The 18,005-nt window shown below is 46.7% G+C and overlaps 1 protein-coding gene across 1 annotated transcript in view; it reads left to right on the top strand.

Annotated features, from left to right (window-relative positions):
* The window catches only part of PAX5 (paired box 5), a 133,385-nt gene that overhangs the window by 37,462 nt on the left and 77,918 nt on the right, over nt 1-18,005 (top strand). The window contains exon 6 of the mRNA XM_031064791.1: nt 7,981-8,156. Coding sequence (XP_030920651.1) covers nt 7,981-8,156 — 176 coding nt within the window. The remainder of the gene's footprint in view (nt 1-7,980; nt 8,157-18,005) is intronic.

The following is an 18,005-nucleotide window of genomic DNA, read 5'->3' as shown; positions in this document are numbered from 1 at the left end:
CCCGCCATGCAGGGTGCTGTCTCTGACATAATTTTTGCTGTTGTTTAAATGCAAAACGGTGGCAGAAGAGCAGTCACAAAACTTGCAGTGGTTTCATCAGTCCCCCCAGCCACTGTTCTCAGGTAGACTCTGCCACAGGGCGGGGCTGGCGCCCATGGGCATCCCTGTGGTTCCCTGAGGATGCTGCGTGGAGGCTGAGCTGCCAGGCTAGGGATGGCCAGGGCAGCAGCCCGTGCTGCTCCGCAGATTGCTGCTGGTGATTGTGCCTGGATCCCCACGGGGCTGGGCACATCTGCGCAGCCAGCTGTGCTGGGGTCCTACAGCAGTGCAGGGCACAGTCCAGCTGGCTCTGCTGCAGCACCCAGCAAAGCTCCTCGCTGGAGCACAGCAAACCCAGGCCTGCTGCCAGATGCTCTGACCTGTGGGAAGGCCCCCAGCCAGGGGCCCTGTTTGCCCCCAGGTGCAAACTGTGCAGGGTGCAGGGCTGTGTCCTGTGTGGGCAAGGCTTGGGGCACGAGCAAAGTCCATCCTGATGGTATCTGGGCAGGTGCACAAGCAATCCAGCTCCACTCAGTGGCACTATTTGCACAAATGTTTGCTCAGATGTATACGCTGTCAGATTCACAAGCATCAGGGCTGCTGAGGTGTGAGGTCCCACCATATCTTTGTGGAATGTGGGATGATGGAGATTGCAGGTTTTCCTTGGAGATACGTACCATATATGGCTACAGTGGGGTTAAAATAACTGTAGAAGGAGGACAGCTGTAATCTCATGGGAATTCTGTTCAATAAATAAAACTCACATTTTTGGTGAGTCTCATAACCAGCTTTGCTGTGCAGATGTGCAGCAATGCTGTGGGGTGGCAGCTCGAGGGTGTACTGGCACAGCTCCAGCTCCTGTGTCTGGGGGGCATACAGCCTGACTGCACCTTGTACACCAGGGAGGACCTTCAGCTGCCTTACAGAAAAGACAAAATGTTCTCTTGGTGGAGAAGGGCTGCATCACTCATGAAGGACCAGGAGTGTCTGGTGATACAAGTGCTAATTGCTGTGCTGCTGAGCATTTTAGGAAGAGCAGCTCTGACAGGCCAATGACACGGCACAGCTCCTTTTGTCTCGCCTCTTCCACTCCCCAGAGCCAGAGCAAACCTCGTGCTGGATGCACAGGCACTGGCTGGCCTTGCTGTGCAGCGCACATGGGGCTCGGGAAGGAGTGTGGTGTGGTGAGGGCTCACCCAGGGGGCTGCAGAGGTGCAGCCTGGTCTGCAGGGCTGTGCATGGGGTGAAGGCAGCCTGGGAAGAGCCAGGGGCCCTCCAGCTCCTGCTGGCTGGAGTAAGGGCAGCTGGGAGCAAGGTGCAGCAGAATCCAAACGGCCCCTGGCTCCAGCAGTGCAGGGGACTCTGCAGGGGCAAAGGGCAGGGGGAAGGCCAGGCTGGTGACAAATGGGATGCACTCAGGCTGGCTCTGCATTAACATGGCAGATGAAACATCCCTGAAGACCCCTTGCCATCCAGTGCTAGCCACAGGCATGGTGAACTCTGACCAGCCCCGTGCTTCTGGCGTGTGCAAGTGTGCTGGCAGTGCTCAGCTGGGATTGTTCTGGGGCAGTCTGCCTATGTACTGGTATTGTGCACCACTTTTGCTGCACTCAAGGACTGGAGCCAGATGGCCAAACTGGCACTGTCCTTGCTTGTCCAAGCACTGACAGGAGGGCAGTGGGTTTGGGCCATTCAGATTCCTCATGTCCTCACACATCCTGACTGCAAAGTTGGTAGAATACCTGTAAAAACAGAATGTGGAACTGAGAGTGTTCACCAGTGCTCCCCTGAGTTTTCCTGTGCCTGGAGTCAGGACAATGCAGTGCTGCTGGCAGATGTGGGTCTCTGTGTCTCCAGAAGGAGCTGAGCTGGTCCAAGTATATCTAACAGGTCAAGGCTTGAAATGAAGAAGCAATAAGCCACTGAAATGGTACTATCACCAAAACATGATTGATCAATTGAATTCTATCAGAGACAGTGGGCAGTGAGATTAACTCAGGCCTGATGGGTTCAATGAGTTAAAGCATGATGTTCATTTCAGCTTCATTTCACCAGTCTTTGCTTGTGAAATTGGTCAATCAATAGAGGTTGAAGATCAGATATATATATATTGGTGACCATCTTATAGGGAATATAATCTAGCGTAGTCAGCTCCTGACTCCGGCTGCCTTCAGTGGTAATGGAGACAGAGCAGAGACTCTATCAGTGCCACCGAAATGGCCTGATATCTTCTCCAAATGAAAAGTATTTTTGGATCTCTGATGATTTATCATTTTTCCCCCTTCTTTCTCACTTTGATCTACGATAAAACTCATACCTACCTTTGTGAAATACAGTGATTTCTCTTGAAAATATTTGCACAGTGATCAGCTATATACACTTCAAAATATAAAGACCCTTTTTAGTGATATTGTCCTTCAGAAAAAAGAAATTACAGGGCTTAGAAAATTTGAATAGTGTAAATACAAAGATCTCTCTTCGCATATGTGGAAACTAATGCTTTGCTGGGAAGAGCATTCTGGGGCAGCTGTCTGCCAAATATGTACAATCCTGAGAAGGTGGTGCGAAAATTCAGCTTACGTTTTAAACAAAACCTTCCATGCGGTAATTAAACAGAGTCTTTATCTTCTTTAGACTAATTTACAGGCATGCTACAAGAAAACAAATCACCTTTTTGCCTCCTGGTAATATTTCATTTGCTTCATAATGTTTTAAATGTGGTGAATAACATCCTCCCTAATTAGCCTGCATTTCCCTATAAGGTCGAGTAATTAGGTATGATAACAGGTAATGAAGTTGGACAGTACAAATTAGAGGCAGAAATCATGTCCTTTATGAATGTAGGCTGTTCATGGCACTAGCTATGTATTTCCTTGGTTTACCCTGTATAAGTGTATTGCTCAAAAAAAGAAAACAAACGACCTGAAAATCTGAAACCAGTAGATCCTTTTATCTTCAGAAGAGCGCTGCATCAGATGAATCTACCATGGAGGTGCACACCTCATGGCACACCTTTATTATTAATAGCATTGGAAATATTAGTCCAGCTGGATTTGTGGTTGGCATCTGTTTCTCAGCTGTTGTCACCTTGCTGACACTCTCAAGTGGAAATGCACCAGGGCAAGGTCTGCCCCAAACTATAATACAGTATTTAAACCGATTCGTAGAATCATAAAGCACTTTGTGTTGAAGTGGACCTTTAAGACCAGCTTGTTCCATACCCTGCCGTGGGCAGGGACGCCTTCCACTGCCCCAGGCTGCTCCCAGCCCCAGTGTCCAGCCTGGCCTTGGGCACTGCCAGGGATGCAGGGCAGCCCCAGCTGCTCTGGGCACCCTGTGCCAGGGCCTGCCCATGCTCACAAAGAAGAATTTCTTCCTAACATGTAATATAAATCTCTCTTTTTTCTGTTTAAAACCATTCCCCCTTGTCCTATCACTATCTGAAATTGTGCTGATGTCCTTATCAGTATAAAAAAAGGTGGAGCTGAACCATTTCTATATTTCAGTGCTTTTTACTGGTCTTTCTATATTTTGCCTTGTTTTCATACTAAGCTTTAAGGTTTTTAAATATGCTTTAGTATTTTGTGAAGATAGCGTCTTTTGTTCTTATCTTGGTCTGTAGTCTTAGAAATAGTATTTTAAATCAAGTGAATTGTCTGGTGAGGGTTGCTAAAATTCTGGTTTCCTTGTATTTAGCAATTTCAAATATTGTCCTGCTGTTTCAGAAAGCATGTCATGGATGAGTATCTAACCACAGAAATGCATTAGAAAAATGAGGTCTCAATTTATCAAGTCCTTTAAACTGATCTTGCTACTTGCTTAGGTCTTCAGAAAATAACTTGCTCTTAATTAATAAAGATGTATTAGTTGCAATGTCCAAGGACAGGTCAGAGAGGACTTTAGGCAACCTGAACTGTGGAAGGTGTCCCTGCCCATGGCAGCTGACGGGACCTTGATGGTGTAAGGTCCTTTCCAACCCAAACCATGCAGCGATTCCATATTTTCTGGGTGATTTTCACATCACTTGGGCAGTCTTTTGTCAGCAAGACTGTGGATGGTATCTCTTCTCAGAGGCAGATGTCTTCTGTGACTAACTCTTCCCACACTTCTGGTGGGTTGTTCAGACTTTGGCTAGCCACAGAAAGTCTTTGCTTGTGTTTAATACCTGGATTATGTCCAAAGCAGGCCAGTTTCTTTAGCAGCATGTCTGCCTTTTGTTGTGAAACCACAGGTCAGTTCTTCTGGGCAAGGTGTGAACAGAAGGCGTCCATGGACTTCAGAGTGGGAAAGGATTGCATTTTCCCTGCCAAGAAAATGCCCATCAGTGAGTCTGGAACCAGAGAGGGCATTGTACAGACCTGTCCCCAACATGACAAGGCTTCCAGCTGCAGGTTGGAGGGGGGATTGCTCTCCAAGCTGTGTGCAGCTGTGGGAAACTGAGTCAGTGCTCTGAGCTGGGTGGGATGCCTGGGAGGGACTCGAATCAGAGGGTGGGGAGGCTGTTTGAACAGGCATGGCCTGTGCTGGAGGAGCAGCACGTGCAGGCTCTCCCTATGGCAGCTCTCAGTGCATTACATCTCCATGCATTTCAGCACAAGTAGTTCAGGAAATTGTGGGCTAATGGCATCATCTTATCCCATATGCACAGCCTTATAGAGATAAAGGGTGAAATGTTTGTTTGGGAGGAATGTAATCTTTTGTGCTAAGGAGAGTGCTATATCTGTGCTCTTCACTCGAATTTCTGGAAAGATGCCATTGAATTGGGAACGAACTGTTTTGCAGAATGGGTAGGTATACATGTAGTGTTATTATCAATAAAACATGTGAATGCAACCCTATGTGGATGCACTGATTATATGAAAAATGTTTTCATCACTCCCTGGAGCCTATTTATAATTAAAATTGTTTCAAGCCTTCCAACAGTATTTTAATTATCAAAGATATTCTAGCTAAACAATGTATAATGTTAATGGTATTATTTATATAATGTCGAACAGCCAAACACATCCTGAAGACCTTCATGAACTCCTGCGTGTCTTATGCCATGTACAGGAAGTTCTTTAGTTCTACAATGGAATCCAGAACTTAGAGGAAATTAGTCTGAATTTGGTGCAAATTCCCAGAGTGCAAAAGAACAAGCTATTCGTTTGCTCACAGGGCGCAGAGAGCGGGTGATAGCCGCAGTGAGGGAGGCTTGGGTGGCTCCTTTGGGGCAGTGTCAGCCACCTCAGTGGTCCCTGTCCCGCCCAGCCCCTGCCCTCCCCTACGTGGCACCAATGCTGCATGCGTTGTTCCTCATCCCAGGGCAGCCTGCTGTACTGATCCCATCTCATGTCCTCAGCACAGCGTGCGGAGATGTTGGCAAGCGGGGATGTACACGTGGTGTGAGTTGGCAGCCCATTCTGGCTGCAGCACATGTTGTGCTTCCAGCAACATACCAAATGCTGACTTTGAGACCAAACCCCTCCAGAGCCCCTCTACCATCTCCACGTGACTTCATCCTTTCTTTGCAGAGAGAAATACCTTCCTCTTCCTCGTGCTTTGGTGGCAGTGCCTGAGGGTCATCCCTGCCCCAGTGCCCCTTGGATGAAGGGGATAGATGCTGGGACAGATGCATGGATGTGGTGGCACAGGCACACGATGGTGCCTTTATACCTGGATTCACACTCTGGTGTCTGGAGTGGGACACCCTTCCCAGCACTGTCCCTGTGCCTCTCTCTGGCTGAGGCCGCTGCCCAGGATTTCCTTTCATTGGCCTCTTCTTCTCCAAGGTGTTAGCTCCCAAAAATCTGCATAATAAAAGTGCTGTTGGTGAAAAGTGGGACTACTGCTCCATTTTCAAACACGAGGGGATCTCATTGTACTTCCAGTCTCTGGATGCACTAACAGTGCACAGACTGTACTGGCATCTCCAAGAACACTTTTCAGTTCATGACTGTCTTGTATCATTTCACTCCCTTTTGCCATCCCCTTGATCCCAAATCTGCATAAAGCTTTAACTTTGATGCCAAATTGTGAATAGCAGTTTAACCTGAAATTTAAAGCAAGCATCAAGCATTTCCATGCTCAAGAGACAGGGTCTCCCTGGCCCTGTGATACCATACAGCTACTAAACAGATTTTTAATTCCATAAGCCATGGTTGACTAAACTCAGCACAAGGTCTATTAGATATTACGTGATTTAGAATAATAAAAAAAAAAAGAAAAAAAAAGAAAAATACACTGCTTTCTTGTATCCCTCTGTACCTTTTCATACTTGGACATCCTACTCAGACCACAGCTTCAGGTTTTTGTTTCCCTTACTGTGTGGAACAAACTGATCCTTCCACTTCACAAAAGCCATAATCTACCCTTGATAAAATTGCATTGCTTTCTCTAGGAAGGGTATATATAATGTTGTTGTCTTTGAAATTGCTGAGCTCAGATTGAGAAGGGAGTTTCCAGCAGTAACTGCTAACATCAAATGTCTGTTCCGTATAAGGGGAGTTTGGCTTAAATTCAGCATTAGCAACTGAGGCTGAAAGGTATTTCCCTATGTTGGTCCCCCAGTCTGAGGACTCTGCATTAAAGAAGCCTCATTTTCTGGATAGATAGCATTTTTTGCAAAATCCATCTCTGCTGAAGGATGATCTTAAATCAATAGTCCTTTGTAAAAAATCTTGTCCACCAAGCATCCCTCGTATTACTGATGGCCAGCATGTGCTTGTGGTCGCAACTGATGTCTACAGCAATGGGCAGTTTTTGTGCAGATTGCCTCTATCAGATCTCCTCTATACTTACAATCAAAAACCTTGATGCAGAATCTGCCAGAGGAGGTCTAGGTGATGATATTCCTCTGCAGACTTCTTGGACTGTAAGCAACTGCAGCACTCATGGAAATCTTGCTGTTAAGGATGCATTTAAATTCTGCTCCTCAGAACTACTCTGGCAGCTAGATGCTATTTTTAAAACATTTCCTCCCTCTGTCTAGTTCAATGTTGCCATCTGGAGAAGAAATCTGATATTTACTGTTGTTCTTGGAGTTCCACCTCCTGGAGTCCTGGGAATACTGCAGATCTCAGTTTTCTGTGCATAAAATACATATTTCCAGCACTGACAGGTGAAGGAAAAGTAGGAAACCACTGTGAATCTGCAAAAAGCAAATTGAAACAAGTCCATGTAGTGCAAGAGTCTTTTCAGACTGCCAATCAAATATTTTTTAAACTTGTCTCATGGCTTTTCAGCCATGGTCAGTCACTTATGACTCCTGCTAAAAATCTCTGCCAAAGGGGAGAAGGAGGAAAATGTGCTTTGGAGCCCAGGTTTGGGTCCTGCCAGTAAGCTGGAGAAATACAAAGTGAATTGGAGGGTCAGGAGTGCATCTTGGACTGGCTGAGGATGTTGCAGTGGTAACTCAGCCCGGGGATTCCCCACCTTAGTACAACACAGGCTGGGCTGGTGCTGCTGACAGAGCTTCTCAGAGAGTCTGTGGCAGCGCTCAGAGCTCAGCGTGGATGGAGCTGAGCAGGACTTGCAGGTAGCACGGGAGGGGGACAGAGTGTGTGGGTGGTGACTGGACAAAGCATTCTGCTGGAGCTGACCCAAACTGACTGTGACTGTCATCATCAGGCCGCCTGCTGATCCTCTGTGTTCTCTTACACACAGACCATGAACCACACAGCTTCCCAGCTGGTACAGTAAACGTGAAGCAGGCAAAAATGTGATTGTTATCCTGTATCCTGCCTTTAAATAATGTGTGAAGCTGTTGATGGGTTAAGGGTTGCCTGTAATGCAAGACTGTGCAGTGTGTGTTCCAGCAAACTGTAACCTCTCAAAAAGTCTTCATGACTTCACCATACTGTACCTACATCTGTTCAAGGGTTAAAATAAGACACTCTGCTGTAGGCTTTAGGTCACATCATGAGACTACTCATTTTTCCTCTTCTCTCTCCTCTTTGAAAGGTATTCAGGAATCTCCAGTACCAAATGGCCATTCTCTACCAAGCAGAGATTTTCTTCGGAAGCAGATGCGAGGAGACCTTTTCACCCAGCAGCAGCTAGAAGTGTTGGATCGTGTCTTTGAGAGACAACATTATTCTGACATTTTCACAACAACTGAGCCCATCAAACCAGAGCAGGTACTAGTGCAAATATTCCATGTTTGCCTGATATGCTTTCCACTGGCAGAGATCTGTTTGGTGTACATGACCAAAGGCTTTTCAGTTTCAGTTGACAAATATGGAGACACGTCTTGTCAAGCTCATTTCAGCCAAGCCCGTGTTAGCTATTAAAACCTATTAGAAAATTAAGCTAAACACTCATTGTGCAAACATCAGCAAGTGTTTGGCTATGAAATGATACCTGATCTGGACCAGTGGCATCAAAAGAATCTTTAAAGAGCACCACAACTTCTGATGTTTTTTGTTAGATCAAAAGCAGGCAGTGCAGGTAACAAGGAGAAGACTTGCAAAGCTCAGTGCCTAATTTTGGTTCACAGTGAGTGGACACAAATCAGATTTTTGTATCCAGAAATGGCCTATTAGACATGTAACTGGCTATTTGCCGCAACATCTGATTAGTATGTGAAGATAAATTAATTGCACCTATGGATCTACAGTGTGTTTGAGGAGGACTTGGCACTAATATTTTGGAAAAATTCAATTTTTGCAGTCATAGTATAGAAGCACATGAAAAAACTGATTAGCTATGTCTCTCTGTGTTCTTCTTCTTAGGTGGCAGTATTTAATTTAGCTGCTGAGAAGGAGGTAGAAATTAATATATTGCTGTCAGCACCGATATTGGTCTAGCTTGCTACTTAATGATGTATTCAGCCATTAATCTTCAGTGGTCTTAATATCAGACATGCTTTTTAGCAAGGTGGATGGACTTTTCTAACACTGATTCCCCTTGGAAGAATCTATACATTTGGGGGCCATGGGAGATGCTCTCGTGGCTGCCTACTACCATTGTGGCTTCAGTTAAGGAATGTGCATACTTTTTTTAAAAAATTATTTACTTATGCTGAAAATGCTATGATAGAGTAGGAATTCCTCATGCCTTTAAGCTCATCTGCCATTTTTTATTTAATTCATAGAGACATTTGCTTTTCACCATCTTCTGCTGTTTTTGTGCTTTGCCCGATTTGTGTGTGCTGCGAATCTCTGCAGACCTGAAGCTGGAAGGAGATGGGAAGTCAGGCCGTCCCTGCCTCGGGAAGGTGAAGTGGCCTTCACGGGCCACTAGATGGTGGTTATCCCATCCGAACCCGGGGGATGCTGGGGACGGCAGGCTCCGTACCCAAGGCTATGGCAAGCCTTTCCAGCACTGGTCACCTCGCAGCTGTGTCTTGTTAGATCTGTTCCTGCAAAAACTTACAGGCCAAAACAGTCACTGCAAAGGGAGCAGTGATGGGAGGGGTCTTTTGATTTGTTTTTCTGGTCTGGAGCCTCTTAGTCATGGCCAGCTGCAGCTCATGGGAGACAGTCCAGCAGTGAGTGAACGTCTATTCAGAGATAAACTTTTACTGGTTTTATAGGAAGAATGGGAGATTTGAATAAGGATATTGCTGAAGTGTTATCCCAATTATCAAATACGGGATATTTGTATTTGCTCTTGATGGAGAAACGATCTCCCAGGGCCACATAAGAAGTTGTGACTAGAATGGCTCTAAGCAGCCAGATTATTAAAATAGGAGATATGCTGATATTAATATGATGAACGGGATACACCTTGCATGCCCTGAGAAGTCAAGTAAGATGCTGAGAAATCTGGCATTATGAGATCCAATTTGCAGAACCATATTGCCTGGCATTTTTACATGTAATTACAAAAGAAATTTTTAGTTGTTTGTTTTCATATTTCTTGCAATATGGTCTTTGCTTTTGGAAGGCTAGACCATGGTTAAGAACTTGTGGTTATTTGGGGTCAGCTTCTGCTTTTTGATGGTATGTGAAGAGTAACGTTCAGCATGACCAGATGTGATCTGCATGACTTGCTGTGGTTCACAGAGATGCTGTGTGAGCCCATCCTTACAGAAACAGCCTTGTCTCACCTCCTTGGTGAGTCAAGCAAAGCTGTCATGATGCTTAGCCAAAGTGGAGAAGCTGTCTGCATCAATTAGTAAGGCCAAAGAAATCAATGAGGAATCAAATACTGAGGATATTAATGGCATGCCTTGGAAAACCAGAGTTGTCCCTGGATTAGATTGCTGTAGTAAAGCAAGATCTGCTGGTGACATTTGTCTGTCCAAAGTGCTGCTGGACCCCAAAGTGGTGTTTTAGGAGCAAAGTCAGTGGTGGATGTATGGAGCTTTAAGCTCTTTCTGTAGAGGAAAGTAGAGAAAGGATACTCCTTCCCATGGAGACAGGATGTGGGAAGAAGACTGGTATGAGCTGCTGACCCACTGTTTGCCCATTTTATTAGAAATTTGATCCAGCAGCAGCCAGTGAATACCACTAATTTTGCTTTGGCACAAAACTTACTGATGTACCAGTACTACTAACTTGGGGAGGACCCCAGGTATTTTATTGCCATAATTGTTACTCTATAGACCCTGTAGATCCCTTTTCCTTCCTGTTTTGTGGCTCCTCTCTAAGTCTTCCTCCTCACTCGCGTGCCGGTGGCAGGCCCTTGGCAATGGTGAGGGGGAGAGAAGTCCCTCCTGCACAGCACAGTATTTGCAGCCTCATCAGGCTTGGTTCCCAGGTGCTGCCCAAAGTCCTCCTGGTGCATTTTCTGCACAAAATTTATCCTTGCCTTTTTGGGTCCATTGCCCTTCATGTAGGCAGAGGGGCTGATGGGCTGCATGGGAGTAATTGCTCAGCAGTGTGTAACCCTTTGCTTTGAATGCTTCCAATCCACTTCCTTCAGTTTCCCATCTTGATGTTTCTCTCAGTTAACCTGCATAAAATGGGGCCTCTTGAGTTATTTATCATCTTATGACATGGTTAGACCATGATGCTAATAACACCAAGATTGTGGCCTCAATTCCTTAAGAGTTGGAGTCAATGATCCTTGTGGGTCCCTTCCAACTCAGAATATTCTGTGAATTTGTGAATCTATGCTGTATTGTTGGCAATAATCATATTAACTTTCACGTCTGCTGTAGACTGTGGTATCTAGGCAGAGACTGATGAGGAAGGGATACTTGAATTTGGGGAAAGGCTCATACTGTGTTGGGAGAGAAGGCAACCACTGGACAGTGACAGGGAAATAAAGCATCAGACATTGCTTTGAGAGAGACAGCGATGGCTGTGTGTGTTGGGTGAGGCAGGGGTCCCACCGTGTGCTCCCACCATTAAAGACTGTCAGAAGTTGTGCATCAAGGGGCAGAAGTAAGGCATCAGCTGTTCCTTGCCTTGTTTTGCAGCCTAACACCCAGTGGTGCACCTGGGCACAGGTACATGTGTGCTCTGCAGCACAGATGTGTTCCCTGCCTGTGTGGGACGTGAAAAACATGCAGTTTTCGTGGCAGAGGGAGCCAGGAGCTGAGGGGTGTCTGTGCAAACAGAATCAAGCCCTTTCATGTCTATGTGTTGTGGGAAGGAACCATGACATAAAGTCAGTACTGAGAAGCACTCCGGCCCACCTCTCCCTGACAGAGCCCTGCTATAAAAATGAATTCTTCTGTTAAGGGAATTCGTAAGAATGAAGGCCTTTCTCTTATGTTTATGCCCTTTTGTGCTCATTTTCTGCAAACAGCCCATTATTACATTGCACAGGCTGCAAATGTTCACAGAAAACTGATTTCACTTTTTCTGGGCACGGGTATGGAAATGCACATGGTGGTATGTTTGCAACACCAGTGTTGCACTGCCATTCTGTACATGGCTGCTGTGTGCCAGCTTGTGTGTCTCATCCACCTGCAGGGACAGTGCCTGCAACCGTGTAATGCCAGACTTTGTAATTCTTAGACCTTCACAGCATCTTCCACTCTCTCTGTGCTCTGTGTGTGTGTGTGTGCATGGGCCCTGCTGCTCCCCGGTGTGCTGGCTCTGCTTTGCCCACAGGGAAGGCTGTTGCTGTTGCCATCACCCCAGATTCCCCTGGGACAAACCAAACTGACAAAAGGAGTGGGTCTTACCTGTCTGCCTGGCCTGGAGCTGTGCTCTGCACCTACACCTGTGTCAGACCAACACACTTCAGCCTGGCCTCTACTGCAGGCAACCCCCATTATTCATGGTCACTGCAGGGAGAGTTCAGACTTCGTATGGAGCTGGCACTTGTCTTGTGCTGAGGTTGCAACACTGAGTGGCAAAATTGTCCAGTGCCTATTGTCCATTGAGACCTGGAGGAACTGGAAGCACTGGCTGTACTCAGCAAACCCCTCTGTGTGACTGTGGGGATGACTGTCCTCCAATGGCTTCCTCTGGTTCCAGCCAGAAGGATGGAGGAGCTCTCCACAGCACCTTTGGGAAATTGTCCCAGACTGGCCAAGGCTGTGCCATCTGTTTTGTGAACTGTTGACTCAAGCAATTCTCCAGCCACAGCACTGACAAAGACAGGAGATGTTCTTGGAGACCCAGGGAAGTCAAGGAGACCTGAGGGCCTCAGGTCTGTGAGGCTGGACAAGTGCAGCAAAGCCCCGTTGAGGCAGGCAGGGGGCAGGTCCGGGGCTATTGGACCGGTTGCTTGTGGAGGCTGTGAGAGCAGGATTAATGCATCTACGGGTGAAAAATGCAGGGTGAAGGATATACAGCTGGATTGGCCCAATGGGAGAGACAGTGCGTTAATTTTCTCAGAATAAAGAAAGGAATTATCCATGCTGGATTTCTGTCCACAACAGAAATGGATTCTTTTGTACTTTCAGTTTCACACATGGGTCCAATCGAATACTCATTGAAGCCAAGAGGAATATTTCTATTGACTTCAATAAAGTTTAGATCAGGGCCATAATGAGGCATAACATGATGTGACCAGATTCAACACTATGTAGGTCACCAGCTAAGAAGATAACTGCCTGGTGCTAATAGCAAATAATTCCTAGGCCTGTGCTGGTGCTTTCCCACTTATTTAAGCTAGAACTAAACAAAATATCTGTTATCAGATTGATTTCTGGATAAAAGTTTCTGTATTTTCGCATATTCTGTGCATACAGAAACCAGTAACCTGGCAAACATATAGTAACACAGGTATTCATGACACAGAGTGCAGATAAATGTGGATCTGGAGATAGGCAGATGGAATTTGGGTAACTAATAGAATTTAGATAGCCGAGGAATCCCCCCAAAATTACTTATGATTTGAGAAAAAGTGGAAGAATTGCATGAAGTTGAAACCTGATGCAGAGAGAGTTGCACCAAAGAAGTTCTCTGAATTGAACAAGAGAGGGGCATAAACTTCTTTTGAAAATCTTCAAGTTTTGCTTTCTGCCTAAGTACACTCCAGCTTTGAAAGAGGAATCTTGGGGTTTTTTTGCTAGGAGCGGCTGGAATGCAGCTTCTGAGAGGAGTGAGATATACAATCCCCCTTACATTACTGGAGTTTGATCTTTGGGAAAAATGGAAAATCCTAATGAAGCCAGAAAATATAATGCATTTCGGTTTTAAGAGGACTCACTCCCAAAGTGCAGCTATTGGACAAGCAGAAGGAAGGAATTAATCTACTAAAAGGTGTCCCTGCCTGTGCCAGGGGTATTGAAATGAGATGATCTTTAAGATTGCTCCCAATGCAACCCATGCAATGATTCTGTGAGCTGCAGGACTGCATGCTTGGTCCTGGTCCCCAGGGCATGAGAAATATGTTTTTTCTTGGGAAACCTTTGGGTGGATAGAGGCTGTTGAGCATCTGAAAATACTCTCACACTTTTATTGAGAAATGCAGAGCTAATATTTGTTTCTGTCTTCCCAAAACTTCATGTTGGCCAGAAACAGTGAAAATTATGAAAATTATTCATGGATAGTTTGAGGAACCAAGTATTTTCTCAATCTGCCACTTGCCGGAATGATTTGAGCATTCCAAGGAAAACTCTTAACCATGGCTGCATTACATGGTGCACTACATGATAAACAAGTTAAAAAGGAAAAGGAAACAATAATATGTGGCTCAATAAATGTACACAAATAAAAAATTGCAAAACAATGAAGACAAAGAAGGGTGAAGCAGAAGGTAGCAGTGCTCTGCCCACTCTGCAGGAGTCCAGGCAGCAGAGGGTAGGAGGGCACAGTGCTGCAGGGTCAGCACCCTGGACTATGGTGGGATGCACCCCAGCTCTGCCGGAGTGGCGGGGGTCCGAGGCGGTGACAGGGGGCTGAGGGATGCAGGATGATTTTGTGGGTGGCTGCGTTGCCCCCCTGCCTTCCCTTCCCTCAGGCCACCCTGCTGGCAGCCCTGGCTGCTGGTGCTGCCAGGCTGGGCCAGGGGCTGCCTGCTCATCCCCAGTCTGCTGACCCTGTGATCCTCTGTACCCACAGAAGAGAGAATGAGAGGGTGGGTGGGAGAGGAGCAAGAGGAGTTCTGTGGCTTTTACAGCTGAAATCTCCCCTGTTCCAGGCTGCAGCCTTACTGGTGGGAGGGGAAGAAAATCCCAGCTCTAAAATCAAGCCTAGGAGAGCACATCAGGAGGCAAAAAACCTTCCCATATTTACTCTCAGTAGACTATCAAACAACACCAGGCTATTAATTTGGCTTTTGAGTCTTCACTAAAGCCCATAAAAGCGCAGTTGTCAAATGGAGTTCATTTTAATTTCCTTTCAATCACAGTAAATTATTCAGGTGATAAATCAGCTGGGCAGCCTCCTGGCTGTAATAGAAACCCTAATTCCTGGCTAATTATCCAGCCCATTGCTGCCAGCAGATCAATACCTCTCCCGAATGGAAAGGGCGTGGGGTGCAGGCAGGCAGGACGGTGCAGGGGCAGCAGCTGGGAGCACAGGCACCCGTGACCCCTGCCCTCTGCGGGGGCTGTGGGGAGAGAGCTGTGCTCCTGCTGGGCGCCGCGTGCGGCAACTGGCCCCTTGCTGCAGTGGTTGATTCCCTGAGTGCTGGCTTTGCTGCTGCTCCCCATGGCAAGCCATGTCAGGGGCTTGGGTGGTGCGGGAACAAGCTGCTCCCACTGGGTAATGCATGGGTCTGCAGTGGGAGCGTACCCCTACCTACTGCAGCCCTCTCTGCCAGCCCGTTGTGCCCTTTAAAGATTACTCAGAAGGAAATCTCAGGCTGGCAATAGTTTTTCTTGTCCAGTAGAACCTTTCAATAATAGTAAAAACTGAACAGGTAAAAGATGAGAGGGCCAGTACTGAGCTGTAAAATGGAGTGCTTCACTGTGACACTGCAGCAACCTCAGGAAGATGACAGTGGCACTTACCCCCATCTCCTTGCAGGAGGTTTTTCCTAGACCTGCTCCATGCACAAAGCACTTTGAGCCTGAAGACTATGCTGTCAGCTGCTGTCTCCAGCTCAGCATCATCAAGTTATTCTGCAAAAGTGTCTGATAGAGCTCCACCATCTGTCTCAGATGCTTTCATGCAACACCTGGGCTGCTGTAGAGGCTGAAGTCTCCTCAGGACAGAGCGTCATCTCTGAGCTCTATGTCCCTTCATTGCACTGCTGGGGATGCAGAGGGATGCACCACCTTCTTTGGTTCTGCTCTGGTTTACATTGAAAAGGGAGAAAGAAGCCAGCCTCCCCAGCTGTGGGATGTCTTTACTTTGCCTTAACTGGAGCATTTTGCTTGGGAAGCCTATGATATAGTGAATCCCCCTGTTGTCCATAAATAAACCAAATGCTTTTTCTCACTAATTCAGGCCACTTTTTAAATGACCCAGACGTTCAGCGTTAAGTTCTGTGCTCAGTAACAGTGTAGTCAGTGTCTACAAATGCAGCCTTGCCTTTTTTTTCATTAATCTCAGTGCCTGGGAGAGAAAACAAAACAGGTGGAATAACAATGTACAAGCACATCCCTTGTTCCTGGATATGATCACTGGTAAATATTAACTTCTGCTTTCTATGTTTGTATAGATGCAGATTGGAAGCCCTTTGGACAGAGAAGCAATGGCACAAACTCTCTGTGAAATCACATGGAGATGCTGTTGTGTCCTCCAAGGAGCACCAGTGGCCAGAGAGCTTCTGGAGGAGGTGCCAAAGCAGTTGGTGCAAATGTGGGATAATTTCTCAGGTTCGCGCCTCACTCTGACTCCTTCCTCTGTGAGAAGAAACAGAAAGAAGGAAAGTAAAAATACTTTTTTTTTTTTTTTTTTTTTTTTGAGTGAGTGAAAAGGCTTTTCTTCTAAAATGGCAGCAGAAAGCACAGCTCCTTTGGCCAGTACCTGCTTTTTGGATACCCACTGCTCTGCCCTTCCTTGTGAGCATTTCTTTGTGCATGAGCTTCTGAAGACCGCAAAGATTTCTGTGCGTGTGCCACCTTGTTATGTCAGGCTGTGTTGGGTGGTGACAGTCACAGCAGATTTTGTTGTATGACACCTGTGTGTATTGTGTGTGACAGTAGGGCTGTGGAGGCGAAGAGTTTTCTGGGGAAGGAGCATGACAGGAGCCATGTATCCAGCAAATGTCTCCCTGCATCAACATGATTCTTGTGAAAAGCAGCCCTGCAGCTTTCAGGGGCAGCTGAGGATGTCTGAGGGGGTCCAGAATTGAAATGGCTGGTCTTGGAGTAAGCAAGAGAGGTGCGAAGAAGGGCAGGTGGATAATCCAGGGGCTGCCCCCTCTCCTGTCTGGCACAGAGACAGGGACGCCCTTCTCCCCCCCGGCACTCAATGCCCAATGCCCCTCCCCAGAGGACACTCCTGGTAGAAGCAGGTGGTGACCAACTTCCCCGCTTTGTCTAGAAGTAATGGGAATCCTGGGGTCAGGATTTCTCCTGCAGGCTTTCCAGAAGGTGACAGGGAGCATTTCCTGTGGTCTGCAATACCTTGGGAGCATGACCATGCTGAAGAGAAGCTCTGGGAGAGGAGAGAGCTGGGGTTTCCTTGCACACACCCTGCTGTGATGGCAGTCAGTGCAATGAGACCAAGGTGGGGAAGACTAACAGCACGCACATTTCAGGGATTTCAGGGTGAATTTGAAAGGCTGGATCTCTCAAAGCGCCTGTTATGGTGTTAGGGAAGCCTCAGTGATGGCTGGAGCTGATGCAAATGATGCTTCTCTCCTAGTCTGAGCAATGGGGTTGCTGGGCTACATCCCCAGCTTACATGACTCCGTCTGGGGACTATCTCTGTCTCCAGGGTTGCCAAGTCTGAATGCTTTTCCTACACAGGGGAGTCCTTGTCACCTCCTCCTCCCTTTGACCCATCAAAGAGGAGGAATCCCAAAATACCAAGGTAGACAGCTCCTTTGAGAATTGCATTGTATTCCTGGTTATAAACATGCCCTTTTTAGCTCCTGACTCCTCTCAAATATGACTATATGTAAAAATACAAATTCATAAGTTAAAGGAAAGGCCAGCCTTGCTGTGGCTTGTGCTCCCACATCTCCTTTGTCCTTGTCTCTTGTCTCTTTGCTCTGCGTTAACTGGAGGGATGTCTTCTCCCCCTGGCAGGCTCCCCACATTGTGCGCAGGCTTGTGCTAAGGGAATGTGGGTGACATGTGACATGGCCAGCAGCTGGCAAAGGCAGACCAGCTCTCCCCTGCTCTGCAAGCTCCTCAGGGACAAATATGCTACTGAGGAGGAGAGCTTTTTCCCTGAGAGGCTGGGGTCTTGGTTTGAAAGATAGGTGTTTGCAACGAAGGTGGAAACCTCCTTCAGAATAGAAAAAATATTACCTCCTTCCCTCCAAATTATTAAAACTTTGAAATTAGGGGATTTCAGGCAAAGATATGAGAAAAGGAATAGAAGTTCTTTTTATGTGTATAACAAGGCAAAGCAGTTCTATGTGTGTGTATAACAAAGGGAACAAACAACCCTGGCAGCAATAATGAAAAGAACAAGACACCCAGTCCCAGCCAGAACCTCAGACCCACTGACCCAGAACCTCAGTCTCTGTCCCAGTCCCAGTCCCAGCCCCAGTCCCAGTCCCAGTCCCAGTCCCAG

The sequence above is a fragment of the Geospiza fortis genome, unplaced genomic scaffold (assembly GCF_000277835.1).
Source record: "Geospiza fortis unplaced genomic scaffold, GeoFor_1.0 scaffold545, whole genome shotgun sequence".
Lineage (NCBI taxonomy): Eukaryota > Metazoa > Chordata > Aves > Passeriformes > Thraupidae > Geospiza > Geospiza fortis.
This window is presented reverse-complemented; position numbering and strand designations above follow the sequence as displayed.